Source organism: Platalea leucorodia, assembly GCF_965183815.1.
Source record: "Platalea leucorodia genome assembly, chromosome: 5".
Classification (NCBI taxonomy): domain Eukaryota; kingdom Metazoa; phylum Chordata; class Aves; order Pelecaniformes; family Threskiornithidae; genus Platalea; species Platalea leucorodia.
In genome coordinates, this window is record NC_138827.1 from 78782985 (window position 1) to 78804002 (window position 21018).

The following is a 21018-nucleotide window of genomic DNA, read 5'->3' on the forward strand; positions in this document are numbered from 1 at the left end:
TAAAAATTGTCTCTAACAGCTCTGCTTCCTGTCACTGCTGCTGCCTCTCCTAGGAAACATTTTGGCTGTGCATGGCTCAGTGGGCAGTTTCTTCTCCACCTCTGTGAGGTTTTCCAGAAACCCAGAGGTCCCAGGTGCTGTGCACAACACAGACTATTTTTGCTAGCTCTTGGTCGTGCCTTCACCTTCTCTAGCCTTGGAAGTCATTGTTGAGAAGTTCACTCTTGAAGAGATGCATAGGGAGGTCTTTTTAAATTTTCATATCAAATATGTCATACATACCATTTTTTCGAAGTTTACTAGATTGTCAGTGAATGTCTTGTTTCCCTCATGAGTAAATGTCATGTCTGTATAGAAAGAAAAGCCACATAAAAGCCCATTACTGAATCATGGCCATACAAAACAGCAGAACACTTTATCTATCCCTTACAAAAATCAAAGCAGCTATAAAAGTAAAACATTTGGTTTTTAATTTGCAGCATTTCTGAGACTAGTAAAATTGAGGTATGATATTCAGATGTACTAAAGCAGTTTTTCTTGTCTCTGTGTCATGCTTTTTATAATGGGAAAAGATCATACCTCACACAGATTGATTTTTGCTTTTTCTTGTTGCTACTCTTATTCTTCAAATATTTGACAAATAGCTTCCAAGTTGATAATTCTGGTAACATCCAAGCTTACCTTTTATAAGTAGTGGCATGAAAGGAATTATTGGAGGGTCCAATTTAGCTACAGTTAGTCTGTAGGCCCTGTGGTTTCTTGATGGATCCTTGAGAAGAAAAGAGAAATCAAATAATTACTAATATGTATTATTACATGTATTGAGACACTGTATGCACTCATTTAGATGTCATGGCATTTATTAAAATCATTATTTTCTCCCGTGGCTTTAAAAGCGCATCTGCAAACTAAGACACCTTTTATCATTCTCCCATACAGCTCACATGATGAGAATGCAGCCGCTAAACACAAACATTTTTCATGCCAAATAGCAAGGTAAGATATGATTACAAAAAAATTGTTCATAAAAGGAACCACACATTTTTCCTCCCTCCTTGCAGCTGCAGATCCAGTTTTGCATATGTTGTAACACTAAAATGTATTGCCTGGAAAAATCCAGGTTGAAAAATATAATTTCCCATATGTACTATCAGAAAACATGCGATAAAGCTTTTCTGAGTTCCCAGATTAACTTTGAGTGGTACATAAGTTCTCTCAGAGTAGGTTCCTAAGAGTATAATTTATTAGTCATACATACTTGTTTTAGCAGCTCTAAAATGGGATCATAAACTTCTTAAAGTCAAACAAGGACATATAAAATGTTCTGAATCAAGGAATTCAAATCAGTTACTCAGAAACTGAATTAGCTCAGATTGTGCATAGAATAAGGGATCTATTGCTATTCACCATTAAGCTTTCAAACTCTGCATAGATCTTCTTGAACTTGCTTGGAAGTTTCTGTTAATAAAAACAAAAATAGCAGACCTTAATTAAATCCAATTTGTGTGGCAATTTTACTGTAAATGCTAGTTCCTTCTACAACGCCCTAAGTCAGGAAAGTGCTCTTTTTGCCAGATATTTCTAACAATGTGCTAATCTAAAATACAACACGTTTCCTAGCAACCAGATTATAAATAGAGACGGGACCAGCCATGAAACCTGGATCCTGATTTAAACCCCAACTTGAATTTACTCCTTTGGGATGTTTAGATTCAGATTTTTGTTTGGCTCACATCGCAATCACTGAATTCAGAATGTAAGTGAAAGTTCAAGTCCATGGTTTCAGGACATTCCTGATAATAGCCTATCTGAAAATATAATTTACACACAGCTTGCATAGGGGTAGCTCAGCTTAATTATTTGTACCTATGATGAACTGCCCTTGCAACATTCAAATCCATGCCTGGGCATTTCCAGGAGGTTTTTTTGTTCATGCTGATGTATCACCAACTATAGCTCAAATTCTTGACATGCCCAACAGCCAAGGGCCTCTACTGCTTTCTGGGGTATAAATTAATGAATAGTTTTTCAGTCCACAATACCTACACAAATAAATCGTGATCAGTTGATCATGCAGTGATTGGAATGAGATAAGCTTTACTAAATATTTTCTTTCCCCCTCATGTTATGTTATACGTGTTAAATAATTTTACTATAAAGACTGTAAGATACGTTATAAATTAGTTGCAGAGATCACAGTAATGTTTTATGCACACTCAGAATGTGTCAGCTTTCCAGTTTTAACAAGAAATTTCTCTATATTTGCTGATTAAATCAGACTACTACTGGCAGTGGGTAACATTAAAAATTAATAGATACTTTATAGTGCAGAAATGATTTTTTGCAATACTTTCTACATTTGGAGTGTGTACCCTAGCAAGATATTTACACTGTGCCACAGCAAGGGCCTAATTTTTAATGATGTGTGTCAACAACTGTGTGCCTAGTTTGCATATGCATGCAGATTAGGTATTTGTGAAATAAGTGGTATAATTGGACATTTGCACCTGCAAATATCTAATTTGTTCATGCAACTAATGTAAATGCATGATAATATAACAAAAATCAGGTCTTGATATGTTTGGTTTTAAGTATATTCTGTATATATATCTGGCTAAAAATCAAGCTGCAGAGATTCTGTTGATAAACTGAATGCCGTGCAGAACCAGAGCGTGATAACATTTCCCTGAACTCAAGTTCATACCCCACACTTACAAATGATCTGTGCCCCTCCAGCTCAGACCTGTGCCCATTTCAGATTGCTGTATGTAGTATATACATTCAATTCCCTCTTCTCTCTTCATACTGCTCCTGCACTGTCTCAGCTCTCCCAACTATTCCTCTCAGTAGCCACAAATGAAGGGTCATTATTTTGAGAAACCGCCCTGCAAATCTTTGCCTTTAGCACTGATTGTATATGCCACTTGCAACATGTACTTTTGAAAACTGGGCTGGTGTCCTCTCAGATGTGTTAGTCTGATCTCCTATTTCAGAGCACTTTTTTGAAGGTGTTCAAATTTTGGTCTCAGCTGCATCAGTGACCTCGATCATGCTAACTATTTTGAATTTCTAATGAACAAAATACATGCACATTCAAAACTGCACTGCTTTTGACAACCAGTATGTTCTTAGTGGTTACATGTGCTTACTACCTCACCCTGCTGGATACTGCACCCTTTTGATATACTCACATACAAAAGAGCAAAGCCACAGAAAAAGGTGGAAGCTCTGAGAATGAAGACCAAACTGATAGTAAGCAGGGAAATGCATGTCAGAGAGAAAACCAGAAAAGGTTAGGACAAACCCACATTTTAATAGGGCAACAGAGTCCATATGGAGATCAGAAAATAATATATATAAACAGAGGATGGATTTTATAGAAGTATCTATGGAGTGATCTCACTAAATGATCAATAAAGTCAAACAGAGGATGGGCTGATGTAAGAGGTTAACTGGCTAACTCACTCATCCTGTTGGGCAGTTTAGCTCATCAATAGAAGCTGCTGTTGTCACTCTTGCTAACTGCTTGTGAGTATTCAACACATCTATGGGTATACTGCCTTACTAATAAAAATTGTCAGCCTTAGCTAAAGACTTATGCTCAGGAGCTGAATAAGTAGATCTAATTTTATCAATAATAAAGGCCCAAGACATGTTTTTGCTAACTAAAAGCACAAATCCCAGTCAAACTTCTTGGAATTGGATTTTAGCACAGACTTACCTCCCATGTTAACGAGAGACGGCTCACAGCAACATTACTCAGTCCCATAATAATTGCAAAAAAGGAATTCAGATTCTTGTATTCTTTACAGCTGAAACACAAAGGGCCAGGTTTTAAGTTGTATGTATCAGTCAGGGCAGAAGTACACATGACGAGCTTAAGAGAGCTGAACCCTGGCATCTAGCATAGATGTGACTGATTTTGGGCAGCCCTGGCCAGCACACCTGTGGGACACCACTTCACCAATGTGTGAATAATTCACCACACTCTGGAGGATCCTTTTCCCTCCCTCCTAAAATGACCTGCTGCTTCCACTTCACTGGGTGCCAGCTTCTGCAAGGACATTAAATGAGTCTTTGAAGCTCCTTCCCACCCAGAAACACAGTCCTGAAACAGGCCTCAATTCAGTCCCAGGGAATACCAGAAACAGTGGAAGCAACTGGTTTACAACCTCATTTGCTGCAGAACTTGCTCACAGCTTCTGAACAGCTACTGAATGCTGGAAGCTGTCCCTAGACGATCTTCATCGCAGTTTACAGGGGCACTGAGTCTTTTTAAAGGGAGAAGACCAGCTGTCTAGAGATGCCTGTGTGCCAGTGACCTCTCTCGCTGTATATGATTTCTAACTAGTCCTTGTAGATTCTGGAACTCTTTAGGATGTTTCAAGCAAAGAACTGCCATTTGTTACCAGCATCATTAAAGAGGTCCTGGCTGCTAGGAGCTCTAGGTGACGCTTCATCCCTAATGCAAAGGAGAACCTTTGTTACCAATCAGGAAAAACTGGGACATGTAACTGAGTATTATGGGAGATCCAATACACCATATGCAGGAGCAGACACAATCTGACAGGAACAGCCCACACACTGCTCCGCTGTGGCTGCATCAGGTGGCTCCCTGACTCAATGGGAAGAGAAGAAAGAGAACAAAGCCTATATCTCATAAATCTATGTCTCACTAGGTTCCTGCAAATAATTTGCTATTTTTCACAACTGATTTGCCAACATCTGATTTCAGCACCTCAGTCTCTGCTTCTTTAGCTGTTTACCAAGAAAACTTTCACAAGATTCATGCTATGATTCTCAGACAGATTTTTTAATTCATTGCTGAAGCTCTTAGCTCCTCTGAGGTATCCTCAGCTCCAGGGGAAATTAGTACAATCATCACATCTTACTGTCCGACTCCATAATTGCCACATCACCCTATTGTTACTCTGTTCTTCCTGTCCCTCCATTTCACCAGACTCGATGTACTGAGCGGGTGGGTCCTTTAGATCTGGACCTCACTTGTGTCTGCACTGTATGAACACGGAGCGGGCAAAAAAACAATCTCTCCCATCTGATGATCTGTCTGTTGGAGACTGCTGCCCCCTCAGATCTTCTGGCAGAGCTGCTCATACAAATTCTCCTACATCAGATTAGGGACAGTGAGCAAGGTTAGCAAAGGTAAGATGAAATGCTAAAGCCACCCCAACTTATTCTGACTAGAGCAGGTCAGGGCGTGCCTCGTTAGTGGATCTGAGGGGAGATAAGGATGAAAAGCAGCCAGGATAGGCTGTCAGTGATAACCTCTTCCCCAGGCACAACTAAATCCAGAAAGGGATATCTGTCACAGCCTGTGACATTGAGAATAAATTGTGGCATGGTAAAAATAATTAGCACCATACAGCAGTAGTGCTCAAACATAGTACGCAGCTGCAAAGGTATCTATCTGGAATACGTAACTTGAATCTTTCATTTTAAAAAGGAAAAGTTTTGCCAAATACCCTGTTAAGCAATGTAATTTGACAAAGTCCTTGTTAAAATCCATCTAGATGTATGACATTCTATACCAAATATTCTGTAAATTCTACAGGCTCTACACTGCATATATGGTGCCTGTAAAATGTCAGAAAGTGGATCCTCCAAAGCACCACAGTGTGCTCAGAGCAGAGGTCCCTCTGTCTCCCAAAACAGACTGTACTGGAAAAATCTTCCTGTTAGTATGAATTGTGAATGCACACATATGTATGTATCAGGGCAGAAGTACATGTGACAACCTATCCACAAACTGGGTTTGTGGATATCCGTAAGAGTATGTGCAAGTACATCCTAGAAAGCCTTTCCAGTACAATTAATAAGGGAAGAACTCACTGTAGGAAATATAGTTCACTTCTCCCCTTTGTTTGAAAGTTTAATCCTACAATGGCTGGAGAAAAGAGATGAACCTGGTAACCTCTACATCCTTTCCCAGCAGATGCAAAGGCAACAACGGCTCCTGGAACTGAAAGCACACGTGCACAGCACTTGGAGCCAGCACTTGGCCTTGCGCTTGCCCGCACAGACAGGGAGCACACATCACAGGGTGTGTGGGGTGGCAGACACAAAATGATGTGCCTTCTGTGATGGCGTCTGAGCCCCCCATCACAGAATTGAAACAGGGTTCTCAGTAACAGTTATCTTTGAAAATCGGTACGTGCAAGGCATCTCGTTACCACCAGTCATGCCTAAGATTAATAGTGCAGCACTGAGCTGTTCTCCCCTAACACTTTTCTAATGAGTCTAGTACTTCTAGGTGGGGTAAAGTTCTCATTAGGTCTCAAGGATCTTCACAAGCAAAACTTCCTCAAAGATATTGCTTCAAGGCCTGGGCCCGCATCTTTTGATCCAATTCCTTGGCTTTTTCTCCCCTCTAACTTCGGTGCACTTTGTGTTTGTTTTACCGCATGCTGTAGCACCTGTTGCCATGGCAGCACTGTAGAGAGGGCAGCAGCCTGGCAAAACTTCCCAGCGCCTTTCCAGCGGCTGCAATTAAACCTGCCCGCTCGGTTTGCACAGAGGAAAATCTTGTGCTTCGGATTTCTCTGCTTTTAGGAGACAAAGAGGACTCAGCAGCGCAGACCGCTTTTAGCTATTTATTTTTAGCATTGTAGTGATACCAGAAACATGGAAGTAAACAGGAGGTTGTCAAGCTGTTGCAAATAGCATAGGATTAAACCCATGACACGGAGGAACCCACGGGCTAGGGCCGTTTATTAAGGAGATATTTAACTGTAATTTTCAGGATACATAATTTCAAGTGTTTATGGAAATTACTATTGTATCTTAATTTACCACATTTCAACATTTTCCCATTTCATGCCTTTCAGTTTAGCAAAGACCCTGACGCGTCTGTGTGTGGGTGCCACTGCCCTCTCCTGGGCACAGCCCGCCAGACTGGCGGCTTGCTTCCCAGTTTTGCTCTGCGCAATGAGATAATGGAATATGCGGTATATATATTTTTAGAAACAAAAGAGGTAAATTCCGTCCTCTGTTCTGAATATAAACCTGTTCCTGCATGCCCACCACTAGATTTTGAAAATCTTCTGCTTTGACCAACTGTAATCCGACCGGAGGGCCCAAACGAGTTCCCCGAAGGAAGTCGGTACTTGCAGAGCGGGGCCCTTCCTGGAGGAGGGAGGCATGCTGATGCAGAGTTTCGATGTGAACACTGATTTCAGCTATGTGGAATTATTAATTGGAAGGAGGGCAGCATCACAGCTGTAACAGTAATCTCTTCCTTCACACAACTAGGTTTAACGATGCAAAAAAGTTAAACCTCATGGTTTAACTGCAAGCAATAACTTCTTTGTTCGGTAAGACTGCCTAACAGCCTCTAGTCACAGTGCCCAAAGTTGTAGACAAACGCTTAAACAGGCAGTTCCTCACACCTCAGCAAACTGTTTGTTCGGACAGCGATGAATGTAATAAATACACCGCGAACTGGAAAGGAAGGAAGAGGGTAACAGTGATAAAAAACCGTAGCTATGCGGGGCAGGGGCATGTCCCTGCTCCCTCTGAAGTCAGTCACACCCTTGCCCTTGACTTCAGTGATAAGGAGTCAAGGCCGACATCTTTGGCGTGAAGGCTCCAAAGAGTTCAAGTTTTAACATGAATAAAAGAATAGAAGACAGCAAGAATTGCCTGCTATCCAACCTCAGACCCAGCAGTTAGTAACAAAAAAGGACATTCGTGTTGTTGCATTTTTAAGCAAAAGTATTAAAAAAATATACCAAGGAAACTGAAGGTAACATGAGCCTTGTCATCTCCATACTACATCTCTTTGCTCACCCCTCTTGGTTTTTGCACTTGGGGCAATTCTGAGAAGAGTCTTCCTGAACAGCACCAGACATATTTCTGTTCTCAGGAAAATTGAGGCTCAGGTTTGCCATTATTTACTAATTCACATATTAATATTTGCTAATGCATGTAAGGGTAAATGAAGTGTTCTCCTAATGAACTGAAATATATTTACTTACAAATTTGATGTGAAAACAAGGCCCTAAGAGATCACAGATCAAGGAGCAATAGAGAGTAGGACAGGAAAGGAGAATATATATTAACAAGGTTCTATACAGCCCTATAAGGAAATAGACAGAATTACCAGACAGAGAACATTTTAACCTCTACTGTGTGTGGCTGAAAATAAAAAAGAAAAATAACAACGAATTGACTATACTGAACCTCATTTCCAGCTCACAGATGATTGTATACTTACTGGGCTGCTATCTTAATGTACTTCTTTAACAGCTGAACACGCTTGCTGAGTTGAGAGCAAAGACAAATCTCAGTGACCACCCAGAACTGAATTTCATTAAATCTTCTTAAAAACAAGTCCAGATTTGCTGTGGTCTTTTTAAAATTGTGCCTTCCAAAAGTGTGATAGATCAGTTCCAGCTAGGAAAAAGAAAAGAGTTGGGGATTTTTTTTTTTAGAAATCTCATCTTTTGGACAGAGAAAAGAGGCTAAGAATGACCAGGTAAGTATCTAGCCTGAAACTTGCTCTGCAGTTTACATTTATTGCTGTACAGATCACAATGATTCAGGCTGCAAATCCAGGAGACAATAGCTGAGGCATACTAAAAGCATAACTACAGACTATGTATAAATAGCTTAATGCCTTAAAACATACAAAAGTAATTCAATAAACAGCACATGTTCAGGAGAAGTTTAACTTGTATTTTTGCATTTTGCCTATAAAATTAAGAATGCCTTATACTTTCAAAACTTGTAGGTGGCTTTATTGTAGTATTTTTGAAAATTGAGCTTAGAGAAAGTTTTGCAAATAACGCACAAACCTACAACGTACAACTAAACATTTTCCAGCAGGTTCTAATCTGCTGAATAGACAGATCCTCATACCTCATGCACACAGTTGAAGAGCTCCCAGTCATAAATTGTCATCTGATGTGCTAAGTCTTTGGAGCTCATCAGTTCGAACGTTCCCACTGTACCAGTAGATGGTCCTTCTTGTTCTGGTAATGGTGCCTACAAATGGAAAAATGGTATAAAAATATTTTAGAAATACTAAATTGCATGATTGGTGCTTTTCTTCCATAATGTTTCTAATTTTTTTTCTTCAGTATGACCACTTTCCTAAGCATGTTTGTCATAGTAAAACTGAAATTTGCTTTTAACCACAGGCTGGCATTAGGAAATGAGAAGCCCTGTGCAAAATCAGTATCCACTATGCACAGGATAGTCAGGAAAATTCTGAAAGCTCTTCAGAGGCACTGTAAGGAAATAAAACAGACTGTTCTCAGTGTGTTATTTTTAGCATTGTTCTAAAATCTGAAGCCAGAAATAAATACTTCAATACACGTTGTGCTAAGTAAAGCATGTCTGTTTGTTTAGGAGCATAGGTCTTTCCACAAAGCTTTTGTTATCAGTTTCCTTTTTCACATACACGAATAACTAGGCCACAAAGCACAAGCCAAATACTTTTGCAAATTACTGATTCTAATGATGAGAATTATTACATCTGCCATACTTCAGAAATCTGCAGTGATTGCAAGATCTTCTGATCATTTATAAAATAAGCTTCATACTTTCTCTTTGACAGTACAGGGATGCACTATTTGTGATTGCAAAACTCCTGGCTATGCTAATTAAAATTATATGCACACAGTCTTATGAGAAAGAATCCTTTAAATCATTCAAGTATAAAACATTTTTGGAAGACACTCCCATACCACCCAACAGATGTGATCTACAGGTTTGCACACAAGTAAATCTTATATTAAAGAGAGATTTAAAACATGGCTTGAGATCTAGTCAGATTTGAAGTAGTCTGTTGTATATAGTAGGGTCAAAGTGTTTGAACCAGCGCTGCTAAAATACTAACAAACAACCCTCTTGCAAATTCAAATGCATTACATCAGTATAGCTTCCTGGGAACCCGCGTTTTAATTGCTTTGTTTCCAGGAGAGGGCAGTAGAGTTCAATTACAAGTTTCTCAATTTCTCATAGGGTCTTTGTTAGACAATTACAGAGCAGTTTCCGAGTACTAACTCAACAGAGTCTACAAGATTAACAGACCATATTTACATACTGCAATATAAAAAAAGAGCTTACTAAATGAATGACCTTTTATATAAGAATATTATATTACCAACAGAAAAAGGACTGACTGGATTAATATATCAAATCACTTTCTCAATAACACAGAGTATGTAGGAGCTTTATTTCTGTATGAGTTCTTGCTTTGTACTCTAGGGAAAACTTGTCTTTCAACTATCATCATAATACAAACTATTTAAAAATTATTAAACTAAACCACAGGCATTATTACCTTAAAAGCTCCATCCACAATTTTTAAAAATAGTGTATATAAGCAAAGTATTATCTAAAAAAAATCAGGACAGCCATCAATCTTATAACAGCCTGCAGATTGCCCTGAATTGGGATTTGCACAAAGACAAATTTTCTTTAGTTTAAGACAGAGTATGAATTAAATGTACAGCAGTTTTCTGTAGAAAATCATCATCTGTGGAAATCTGTGGAAAGAGAATTGCCCACAGACCGAAAGAGGGCTTTTTTCCCCTATTTGGAGACAAACACAACATAGCTGTTACCATAACAAACACATATTTTCCAAGGCTAGGAAAGAAGCACATAGATGTAAACTCATTGCATATTTGAAAATTCATCTAACCCAGAACAGTTTTCACATGGGAATTGCCAAATGTAATATGAATAAATGTACATGCACAGGCAGCAGCCAGAAATTGGAACGTGAAAGGATTAAACTGGGAGGCAGGAAAGGTTGTAACATTTTTCAATTTGTTTATACCTCTTTCTTTGAAAAAATGCAGCTGATAAGAGGATGTATTCTGTTATGCAGTGTTGAGAACCTTTTTTAAGGTGCTAAGTGTTCCTCCCTAATTCCTACTGAAGTCAGCCCAGTTGATGAAAGCTAGCATATTGCAGCCCTGTATCTTTAAAGCTCCCTGTAGCATTTCCAGTACTTGATCCATGGTAAATAGCACAGAGGGAAAGGCACAGAAAGTCATGACAATTTGCTGCCAAAGCTATGTCTACACAGACAATGCAGAGCCACGTAAAAGTACCCAGCGTAGTTGTACTGATGCAACACCCCTGCTTTAGACTAGCATGCCCCATGAGGGTATCTACTTGGCAGGATTAATTAACCTCAAGGGAACATCAGAATTTAATAAACTGAACAAGAGGTATCTCTGCATGGAACTACAGTATGCTGGATGTGCATTCCCTGGTTACTAAATTGAAAGCAGCAGCAAAGCATAGATTTTACCATATCTATAAAAGAAATCAGGCATACATACTAAGTGCCTTGTTAAAAGCATACAGGAGGCTGAAACAAGGCTAGGAGTAATAAGAGTTCATGCTGACATGACTTGGCAATGACATTTGTTTTTAATGAAATAAAAGGAACAAAAAGTACAGTCAAATCAAACTCTATAAAAGCAGACCCCATGGAGATTGTTAGAATTACTGTATAAACTGTAAGTACTTATGAACAATTCTACCTAGAGAAAAATCAGACTTTCTACCAGGAATATTTTCCATGATTCTACTTAGAATCATCTGAGATTTTGACACAGTATTTTGTGGGGCTGAGAAATAAAAGATTTTAAGGAATTTACTGTTGGAATCAAGTCTCCAGAATGCTTTAATTGGTAACATCTATCTTTCAGAATACATCCCTGTGGCCTTGAGGAGATAGTTCTGTAATCAGGAATTACTGCATGTCTTAGTGACAATATTCAACTCTTCCTAAATGCTCAGTGTGACACAGAGAATACTGGGATCAAGTGCTGTCATGTGGATCAGATGGATTTCTGCTCTAGTTTAGGAAATTACAATATTACCTTGTTTTAATTTCAGGGCTCATCCCATAGCACTGTGACAAGCCCTTTCTTGTGAATGTTTCCACTAGTTTTTACCTAAACCATTGATAATGCAAAAAGGGCCAAGTGTTCAAATAAACTGAAGAACTGAACTTCCTGAGAACTGCATACATACATACCAATGAATCGAACTGATCACGTGGGCAGGCAAACAGCCGTCCATTAACACTGAGAGTTGTAAACACTGAAACATCATGAGGTTTGAGCACCACCTTTTCTGTAAACATGAAGCAAAAGATTGTTTATTATAAATATGTAGAATTTACAGCAGGACTGATCCAACAGCTGCACAGATCACCCTTCTGGGAACAAATTTTGCACAGTAAACCAATGTCCAGGATACAAAATAGATGACAACAAGCTCCTCTTTATTGAAGAAATGCAACAACAAGCTCAGCCCAAACCAGTCTCCTACAGAACTGGCATACAGAAGTGGAATCCCAGCCCCACAGTGTGCAGACAGGTCAAGAAGCTTGTGCTGCCATCTCTAGAAACTATCTGCAAAAATTCAGCCATAATTAGGGACTCCATTCATTCTTCTCTGAGCTGTAAGCATTTGGAGAGCTGTTCTTAATAGAAATTGCCTTGGAAGACAGTAACTGCATAAGGAGGTGATGAAATGCAACTGTATTCAAATCTCAGTTCTAAAAGAGCATCACGTCACAGGTAAAGAAAAGATAATGAAGTAACTTACAAAACAGTCTCTTCCAGCATGCGCTGGCTGTCAGCAAATCTGACAATAAAAAATTGCTGCAACTGCAAAAAGTAGAGCCGCCTGGTGTCAGTTCTCAGGAAGTGAGCCGTTTTTGGCAGGCATCACTGTTTGCAAAAATGCCTTCCAACACAGCTCTCATTAGCTCTGTGTGTGTCCACACAGTCATACTCAACCAGAGCACTTCAGCAACACCAATTCTCCAGCAGAATTCACTTTCCAGTTACTCTTCCATTTCCACAGCCTATAGTGGGGGGCTGACTCCTGACCCTTTGTGAACACTAGGTCAGTGGGCTTGGCACTAAGTTGCTCAGTAGTGTTTTGCACAGATAGAGTGGCCAGAATGGTAGTGACCACTACCGGAATGTTGGCACTGCAGTGTTTTCTGCTGTTGCTGATTCACATGTCTAGCCTGACATTATCCATGCTTACCTCTTATTTCTGTTGTTAAAAAACTCTTACAAGTCTTACAGTGAAGGAAACTTGGGGTAGCTCTGCTCTGTAACATGCAGATACACAAGCTTCTCCATTTTTCCTGTCTCCCCTATGAGCTCCAGTCTGTGCCTGCAGTAGGGAAAGGACTTGACTCTAAGACAGAACCTGTGTACCAGCCAAACATGCACATGGATGTAAAAGCCTTGGCTGAATTAGTCTTTCAATCCCTCCCAACATTCTGCTTCACCATAAGTGAGAAGTGTTTAAGATGATGCATATACAGTACCTCCTCCTGAGCTCATCTTTACTATGATGAGGCCTTCTCCAGAACCCAGCTTATCTGCTACTGCGCTGATCACTTCCTTCACAGAGGAAGACACCGGCACCCGGATAGTGGTATAGGTTTGATCTATGCAGTACACCTTAAACAGAACTAAAGAAGAAAAGATTGCACTGTGTATGCCATGCATAAGAACCACAGAAACTTTACTGTACAAATTACTTCCACCTCAGTAACCACTCTTCAAAAATGAAACAAATAAAGCAACAATAAATCAGTACAGTTTTGATAGCTCCCCATTCCTCAGATGTTCTACAATTCTAGTATAGAAATCTCTGATTTCCCAGAGGTTTTAGTAAACCATGAAGTACTAGTGTTTTAGTATTGCTACATTATTTATGGACGCCAATTTAATCTGGCACTTTGTTATATTCCAGACATTACAATATTTTAAGTCAACACTTCTTTTCAAGAGTCAGGAAAATTGGCTGCAAACTCTCTTAATTACAGAAAAATAATTTTCATATTTCCAAAATAGATTTGAAAATACTTTTGGTTACAATCAGAACTTAAATCAAACTGTGCTGCAACCTGTTTTTTACAAGCAAGTATATAATTGCTGAATCAAGAATGTTGTGGATGATGAAGAAAAATACCCTAACAATAAGAATACACTTGAGTGTACAGTACAAATTGGCTCAGAGAGTAATATATGAACCCAGGCCTCTGGCTGCCTAGAAATCAATATGATAGTACACTAGCCTGCAAAAAGCAAGGCAGCCCAAAGTGACATGAATTCAAGAAAGAAGTTAGCAAAATACTCCTGCAGCTCAGCTGTCAAGCCAAGCCAAGCCAAGCAGCCCCTGGGGTTATAGCTGTCCATGTATTTTCAATGTTCAGTGTGCTGCCTGCCCTATGAATGAGAAAGGTGCACCCATACAAAAGGGGCAGTTACTGCCTGTCCACACAGACACAAAAAGTAGTACTTCCCTGGGAGCAGCAACTGTTTCGCTCTTCATAGACCTAGAAGAAACACTGATATAGACAACAGAAGCTGCATGCATGGCAGGATGTCTGCTGTTCATACACAGTTACTTCCAGCTTTTGAAATGGCTCTTCCGTTGGTTTGATTTATGCCACCAGCTTTCTCAGCTATATGACCTTGCATTTTGTTCCCTTATTTTTACTGTTGTTCACTAGCAAGAGCTATCCTTTAATATCAAATACCTTGAAGCAGAAGCCATTTTCTGTGATGAAGATTGACCATTGAGAGACTGGCCCTAGCAGTTGTAAAGAAATCCTCAGATTTATGAGTTTTAAGGGGCATGTATCTTTGTTTACAATGAACACGTCCCATCAGCAGAGCTCAGGATTTTGTTCACATAGCAGTGCTTTAACCTGCCTGAAGTGAAGGACAATATGAAAACCCAGTACAACCGAAAATGATATTCTGATACACTGCTCTAAGTTTTACCTTAATCTCTTCAGACAATCAAACAATAGCAATAGGGCAAACCAGCAGATTTTGTTTTCTAGGCTGTGTGCCACAGGGCAGAGATCCACGCCATGATTATCTGCTCCACTCCTATCTCGCAAAGGAACAGCTGTAAATGTTAGCTGAAACTATGCAGGGGAGACAGAGGCTCTAACATGACCTTCAGCACCCACTATTTATTGAACTGCCATTACTTGCATGGACACTGTCTGTACTGGTTCTTACCTGTTTTGTTCATTCCCTATTTTAAAGGTCTTTACTTCTTCCTCTGAGGAAGCACAATGTTTGATAGCACAAGTAACTAAGGGAGAAGACCAGGAGCACTTCAAATCAATGACAGAGAATGTTGGGCTAGCAAAAGCAAACAGAGCTTTCTTCAGGCCAGGCTTCAAAACTGTAGGTAAGTACTTTTGTTTATTTTTAGACCATTTTTTTGAGAGAGACAAATTTACTCCAAATCTCAGTGACACAAGAAAACTTTGAGGAGAAGGAACTCACCTTCATCGCTGCCCCTGATAGGCTGGCGTTTCTGTGCTCTGTCATCACTTGTGTTGAACAGCTGCAGAAGAACTTTGTGCTGAAAATAAATCATCGGAATTCACATTAATGCAAAAAGAAACATTATGGTGTAAACATGAACTACAATAGATCTCATATCAATGGCAGGAAAAAGACTAGCAATGCAAAATTTGACACAATGTTAAAAGCTATTTCTCAATGTGTTGTTTTAATATATCCATGATTACTAAAGAGATGATGTTTATCGATTTGCTGTGCTAAAGCTTTTACTTTAGAAAATGGACAAATAAATTATCTTACCTTCTTTTGTGGTGCTTTAGGTTCTTCAGAACTATAAAAAGGTAAAGCATAGAATATATAATTAAACATTACCTGCAAGATTTTGTGTACAAAATCACCTATAGAACATGGACCACTAGTCAAACTACAATGCCAACATATTCATGTTTGCATATATGAAAAGACTAGATGATACCATAGTTAATCTATGACCAAGGCAGGGAAAATACTATACAAAGTCCATGTAAGCATGAAATAAGCACCCAGTTTAATTTCAATGGTGTGTACATAATTTCTTATTCCTTCTCTCAACCTTTTAATGAGAGTTCAGTGTTTGCAAGAATGATGTGCAAAGAGACGGCCACAGACATTCATCCAAACAAGCTTGCATGCAAACATTCATTCTTGTATGACTGAGTGCCATTCATAGAATGGATTTTTAATAGATATAAACTATACATTTTCTTCATTTGTTTACTGAGAAAAAGGGCAGGAGGAGGAAAGAAGCAAAAACTGTGCTTACACTTGCTTTACAATTTTCTCTAACTCTGGAAGTTGCTCCTTTAGTGCTGCAATCATTCTAGTATCATCTGATACAGATACATAAAATTCCTGTAAATGATACAGAATAGTCTTTAAATAACTATAGGGGTAAATGAGCAGTACTCAGGATAGAGGATTATGAGATGACATCTGATAGCTTAATGATTATAAAGAATGATAATTTACATAGAGGAACACATGCTGGGCCCAACCCTCTATTACTTCTACTTGTTTATCTCCAGCTGATTTAAAGCAAGAGTTACACATGCAGAAGGGAAGCCTGATGAGGCTCCTTAGCTCGCTATGTAACCACTGACTGCTTGTGCAAAAACTGCATTTTCAGATTACCAAGGATAAAGACCATAAAATTCACAAACAATCTGGCATGATAGTTTTTTTTTTTTTTTACCCACTGCTGTTGTAGTCCTTAGTGGTTCCTTTGCTACTGAGTTGTTGACTCTCAGCTACTCCAGTCTGCTACAATATTACCCTCTTTTAAACCCTACTCAAACCTGTTCCTGCCACACCTACATAAAATTCACCCAAAGAAGGATCTATGTGCTTGCAACTTGTAATTGTTCTTTAATTTCTGGACTAATGAAAGACATTATGTCTGTCTCCAAAGCTTGTCTATTATGAAAAGCTTTCCCATGTGGGTTTGCTATATGTCTGTCATCCTTAAGGCCCCTCTCTACTCCCCTCTGCTAACTCTTATCTTAGATTCAGTTTTAAGCCCTTTGGGGCAAGAACTTCCATTCAGCCAGTAACATACGGGATTGTGTTCCATAAACACAATATATAATAATAATGGTAATCACGATGACTTAACATGACATTGGCAGTGCATCTTATCAATACAAGGATATGGCACCTACCACAAAGACCTTACAACCAATGTCTGAGGAATTAAATTATTTTAAGGGATTTTAAGGGATCAGAAGGCAAAGATCTTAAGTTCCAATAGCTGCAGTACAGCTTTCATTCAAATGGAAAGGATTTTTGGTTTCGTAGAGTGAGAACCCGCCAGCTCCTTCCTGGGACACCTCAAGCAGGCATATACAGCCCCACCAGTTCAACCTGTAGAGCCTCTGAACTATTCACAGGAAAATATTTTAAAAAAGCAAATTCATCTATTGCTATAAAGCAATCTACCCATGTAGTGCTTTGAACGGGGTCTGCAACTCTGACAGATATTTTCAGAGGTCCAGAGGCTGTCAATGGTTCAAGCACTGTTGTAGTGCGTATACTGTCTGCAGCTAAAAGTGAGAAAACAGAGTTATGAGTTTGCACTTTGAAATGACCTACTTCTCTTTAATTCGTAACAGAATTCTACAGACCAGGAACAGGTTTTCAGCTTCCTTGGTAGGTACTTCTCAGTACAATGATACAACGATTCCTTTATACCTCCAAAAAGGCCATTGCTGCTTCATCTTCTTGTAGTAAATCTCCATATAAAGCAGCCCACTGCAGAACCAGTCGAATGACTCGCCTTTTATTGTTGAGGGCATAATCCATTTTCTCCTGCTCTGTACCCTGGGAAGGCTGGGCATGATAGGTGCCACGGTGTCAAGGAAAACACTCAGTGATTGAAAAACATCAAAACTGGTATGAATTCACAAACAAGTGACCTCCAACAAACCATTTTCAGGGTGTTCAAACACAACTTTCCAATATATACTTTTGATTTCTGACTGCCACTGGCATAAAGACTTGCAAACTTTTCACGTTCATACTAAAGAGACAGTGAATTCTCTAAAGAATCATAGAATCGTTAAGGTTGGAAAAGACCCTTAAGATCATCGAGTCCAACCATTAACCTAGCACTGCCAAGTCCACCACCAAACCATGTCCTCAAGCACCACGTCTACCCGTCTTTTAAATGCTCTTTTTAAAGAGCACAGGAATGATCACAATCCTACTGTAGAAAAAGTTGCTGTAGGGGAGCAGAACAGAAATGACACTTGGAACAATAGAGAAGAGGATTAACCGTGGAGACTGAAGGAGGCTATTTCTCCTTGTTCTTTTTTGGAGACAGTTGAAGAAAAAGAAAAAGAAAAATGTCACTTTGTGTTTATTAACAATTCCAGTCTTCCATTTGTGAGGAAGAGTACTGGAATGAACGACCAGTGTTATTCCTTTTATTTTTAGAAGTTACTGTAACTCAAGGTGAACCTCAGTCCCATTATGGTAGGGGGACCTGGAAGTTTACAGCCTAGACTGACTATAGAGACATGGGGTAATATAATAAATTCTGTAGTAGCCTCATTTTACATATGAGGAAATCAGAAGTTTCCACTTTATCAAATAAAACATATTTGGGTCACAATACTTTGTGATAAACAATAAGAAAAAATGGGAAACACTTCATTGACCTTTTTCATGATGAAGTGTCAACATTACTGAAACATGCAAATAGCAAAAAGGCCAAAAGTAACATTTATTGAAAGGAAGAAACCAAGAAAAAAGTAACGGCACAATGGGCAATCAACTGAGATAATTTCAGCCTTTACCTTATGCAAAAATGAAGAAGAATCCCCAGCAGAAACAGGATATGACAATTTGTTTGCCTACCTCTCACTGCTCAGAAGTTAACAATATATATTTAAACTGTTTCCCAATAAAGTGATGGCGGAATGTGAAGGCAGCACAGAATGAGTGCAGTTACATCTTCAACTTTTCTTCCCAAATACCAAAATTCTGATTCTGGATTGTCATGAATAATACTATTCCCAATTATAGAGCAACGTTTAATATTAAAATACTGACACTCTTTCACTCACAGTGAAGTCCAGCATCCTTTCAAGGTGCACTTTCAGTTGCTCTAACAAAAGATTTTAAAATATTAATTAGAAAATTAAAATATTAATTAGAAATCAAAATTATCCAAGATATTTATTTTAAGCTTCTCATTTAGAAGCAGTTCTTTAACAAATACTAGTAAACTATAATGGGAAAAAGTATCTATTAACTCACACTTTTCAAATGATCCTCCTGCCCAAAACCCCTGCAGAGATTTCACATGCTACCAGGGTTACTGGGGTGCTCATTTGACTGACAAACTTTTAGAAATCTGCATTTTAATTTCATTCAGAAAGGTTTAAAATTACTAGAGAATTAAACATGTCAGTACATTTATAGGAGTAAATAAGTCAAAGGGTCATAAGAAGTAAATAATATATTGTAGGCTATGTGCTCTAATGTCTCAGGGAGCAAGTGTAGTATTCTACTGAGTCATTTTTCTCATGCCATTTTTACCTTTCAAACACTGTAATTATTTCATGTATTTTTACCTTCTTATTAACTGACTCACCACAGGAACTGGTAATTTTTCTGTATTTTTACTGCTCATTTATATTAATTGCTCTTTTATTAACATTATCACAGGGAAAGTCAATGAAGGGTTCTCCCATTTTTACAGGACCTACAGGATGCAGCTTCACTGCAAACTGCAATCAGAAGTAAAATATCATGTATACTTGCAACAAGTGTCAGATAATTGTAAAATATTTATCAACACCAATATGGTTAGAGTTCAATTTCTAATTACGTGTAGCACATAATACTTAACCACGTTAGGAGCTGTGCAAAATCAGCACCCATAGCCACAGTAGAATGCAAACTGTTTTCCTGTTATGATGGTAAAGGAGGTTCACAAAACATTCATACAGAAACATGCTAAAGGACTATCATCTACAGACAGCAAAAGAGGAGTTTATACTTCATAAGTATTTAGACAGTGGTCCTTTAAAGATGCACACCTGCATAAATGCTCACACACTTGCATTACCCCAAGTGCATTTTTGGAGGTGCTACTGTACTTTGAGTTTTCTTTTGGGCTTTGTCCTGCCTCCCTCTGACAAGCTGTAGCTCTGAGAATTTGTCCATTTCCATCTCTGTGAAGAAGAGAGGGAAACAGGGGCCTTGGTCCAACACACAGGACTGATGTCCTGACCCAGGACAGGGGAGCATGCCCTTTGCTTCCCTATAAAAAAGAAGTATGTGATTTTTTTTAATATTGCAGGATCCATATACATTAATGACTGAAAAAAAGTGGTGTGCCAAGGGACAACACAGTATAAGCACTGAATCCGCAACAAGCAATAATGTTACTTAGCCAAAATGGTGCACCCATCCATTCCTCTCAGGATTAAAGAACTTACAGATGACAAAACGCTGCTGTAGAAAAAGTGAAAACCCAAATAATTTATACCCTGTACTATGCTTGAAAGCACTACAGTGGTCTAGCTCTACTTATACTTGCATGCTGCCAGCTAAAATAGTATCCTAAGTGGGTGTAAGAAAATAGACTTGTATTGATTCAAAATGGGGAGCTGGAGCAAAAACAGAGTCTCTGACTGAATCACCTTTCTTCTTTTTCTGTTTTCATTTCCTTACTGAGCATAACTAATCTCTCCTTAGTCTTATAGCACCAGCAAACATTTTTGTAAAGTGATTTTGCTCAAAAAAAGATGAGCTTTGTTAGCAACCTTTCAACTCTAACAATGAATTTCAATGGTACAATCAACAGAGCACAGTTTGATTTTCCATATTCAGAATGGACCACATAAACAATAATTCAGCTCTAGGAAAAGCTGACACTAAAACAGTGGGATACCAGTTACTTCCAGCCCTCCTCCTCCTCTCTGAAAAAAATTAGCACGATGCCTGCCACGACCCACTTCAGACCATGGTCTTAGACTCCTCTCCAGAATGGATTTCATCACAAGTGAATACGTATACATAAGTGACACTATCACTGTGATCTTCAGAAAAGCTTTTCCCCTATGAGGTACGTTTTGCTTATGCGTCTGATTTTCCCAGTTATTGGATATCAGAGGTATACCATTATAAC

The 21018-nt window shown here is 38.9% G+C and overlaps 1 protein-coding gene across 1 annotated transcript in view; it reads right to left on the bottom strand.

Annotated features, from left to right (window-relative positions):
- RAPGEF4 (Rap guanine nucleotide exchange factor 4) overlaps nucleotides 1-21018 on the bottom strand; it is a gene marked incomplete at both ends in the record, with an annotated part of 155344 nt that overhangs the window by 10518 nt on the left and 123808 nt on the right. Inside the window, 12 exons of the mRNA XM_082311463.1 lie at nucleotides 283-347; nucleotides 682-769; nucleotides 1408-1458; nucleotides 3722-3812; nucleotides 8234-8412; nucleotides 8878-9003; nucleotides 12023-12120; nucleotides 13337-13483; nucleotides 15324-15402; nucleotides 15645-15675; nucleotides 16147-16235; nucleotides 17571-17708. Coding sequence (XP_082167589.1) covers nucleotides 283-347; nucleotides 682-769; nucleotides 1408-1458; nucleotides 3722-3812; nucleotides 8234-8412; nucleotides 8878-9003; nucleotides 12023-12120; nucleotides 13337-13483; nucleotides 15324-15402; nucleotides 15645-15675; nucleotides 16147-16235; nucleotides 17571-17708 — 1182 coding nt within the window. The remainder of the gene's footprint in view (nucleotides 1-282; nucleotides 348-681; nucleotides 770-1407; nucleotides 1459-3721; nucleotides 3813-8233; nucleotides 8413-8877; nucleotides 9004-12022; nucleotides 12121-13336; nucleotides 13484-15323; nucleotides 15403-15644; nucleotides 15676-16146; nucleotides 16236-17570; nucleotides 17709-21018) is intronic.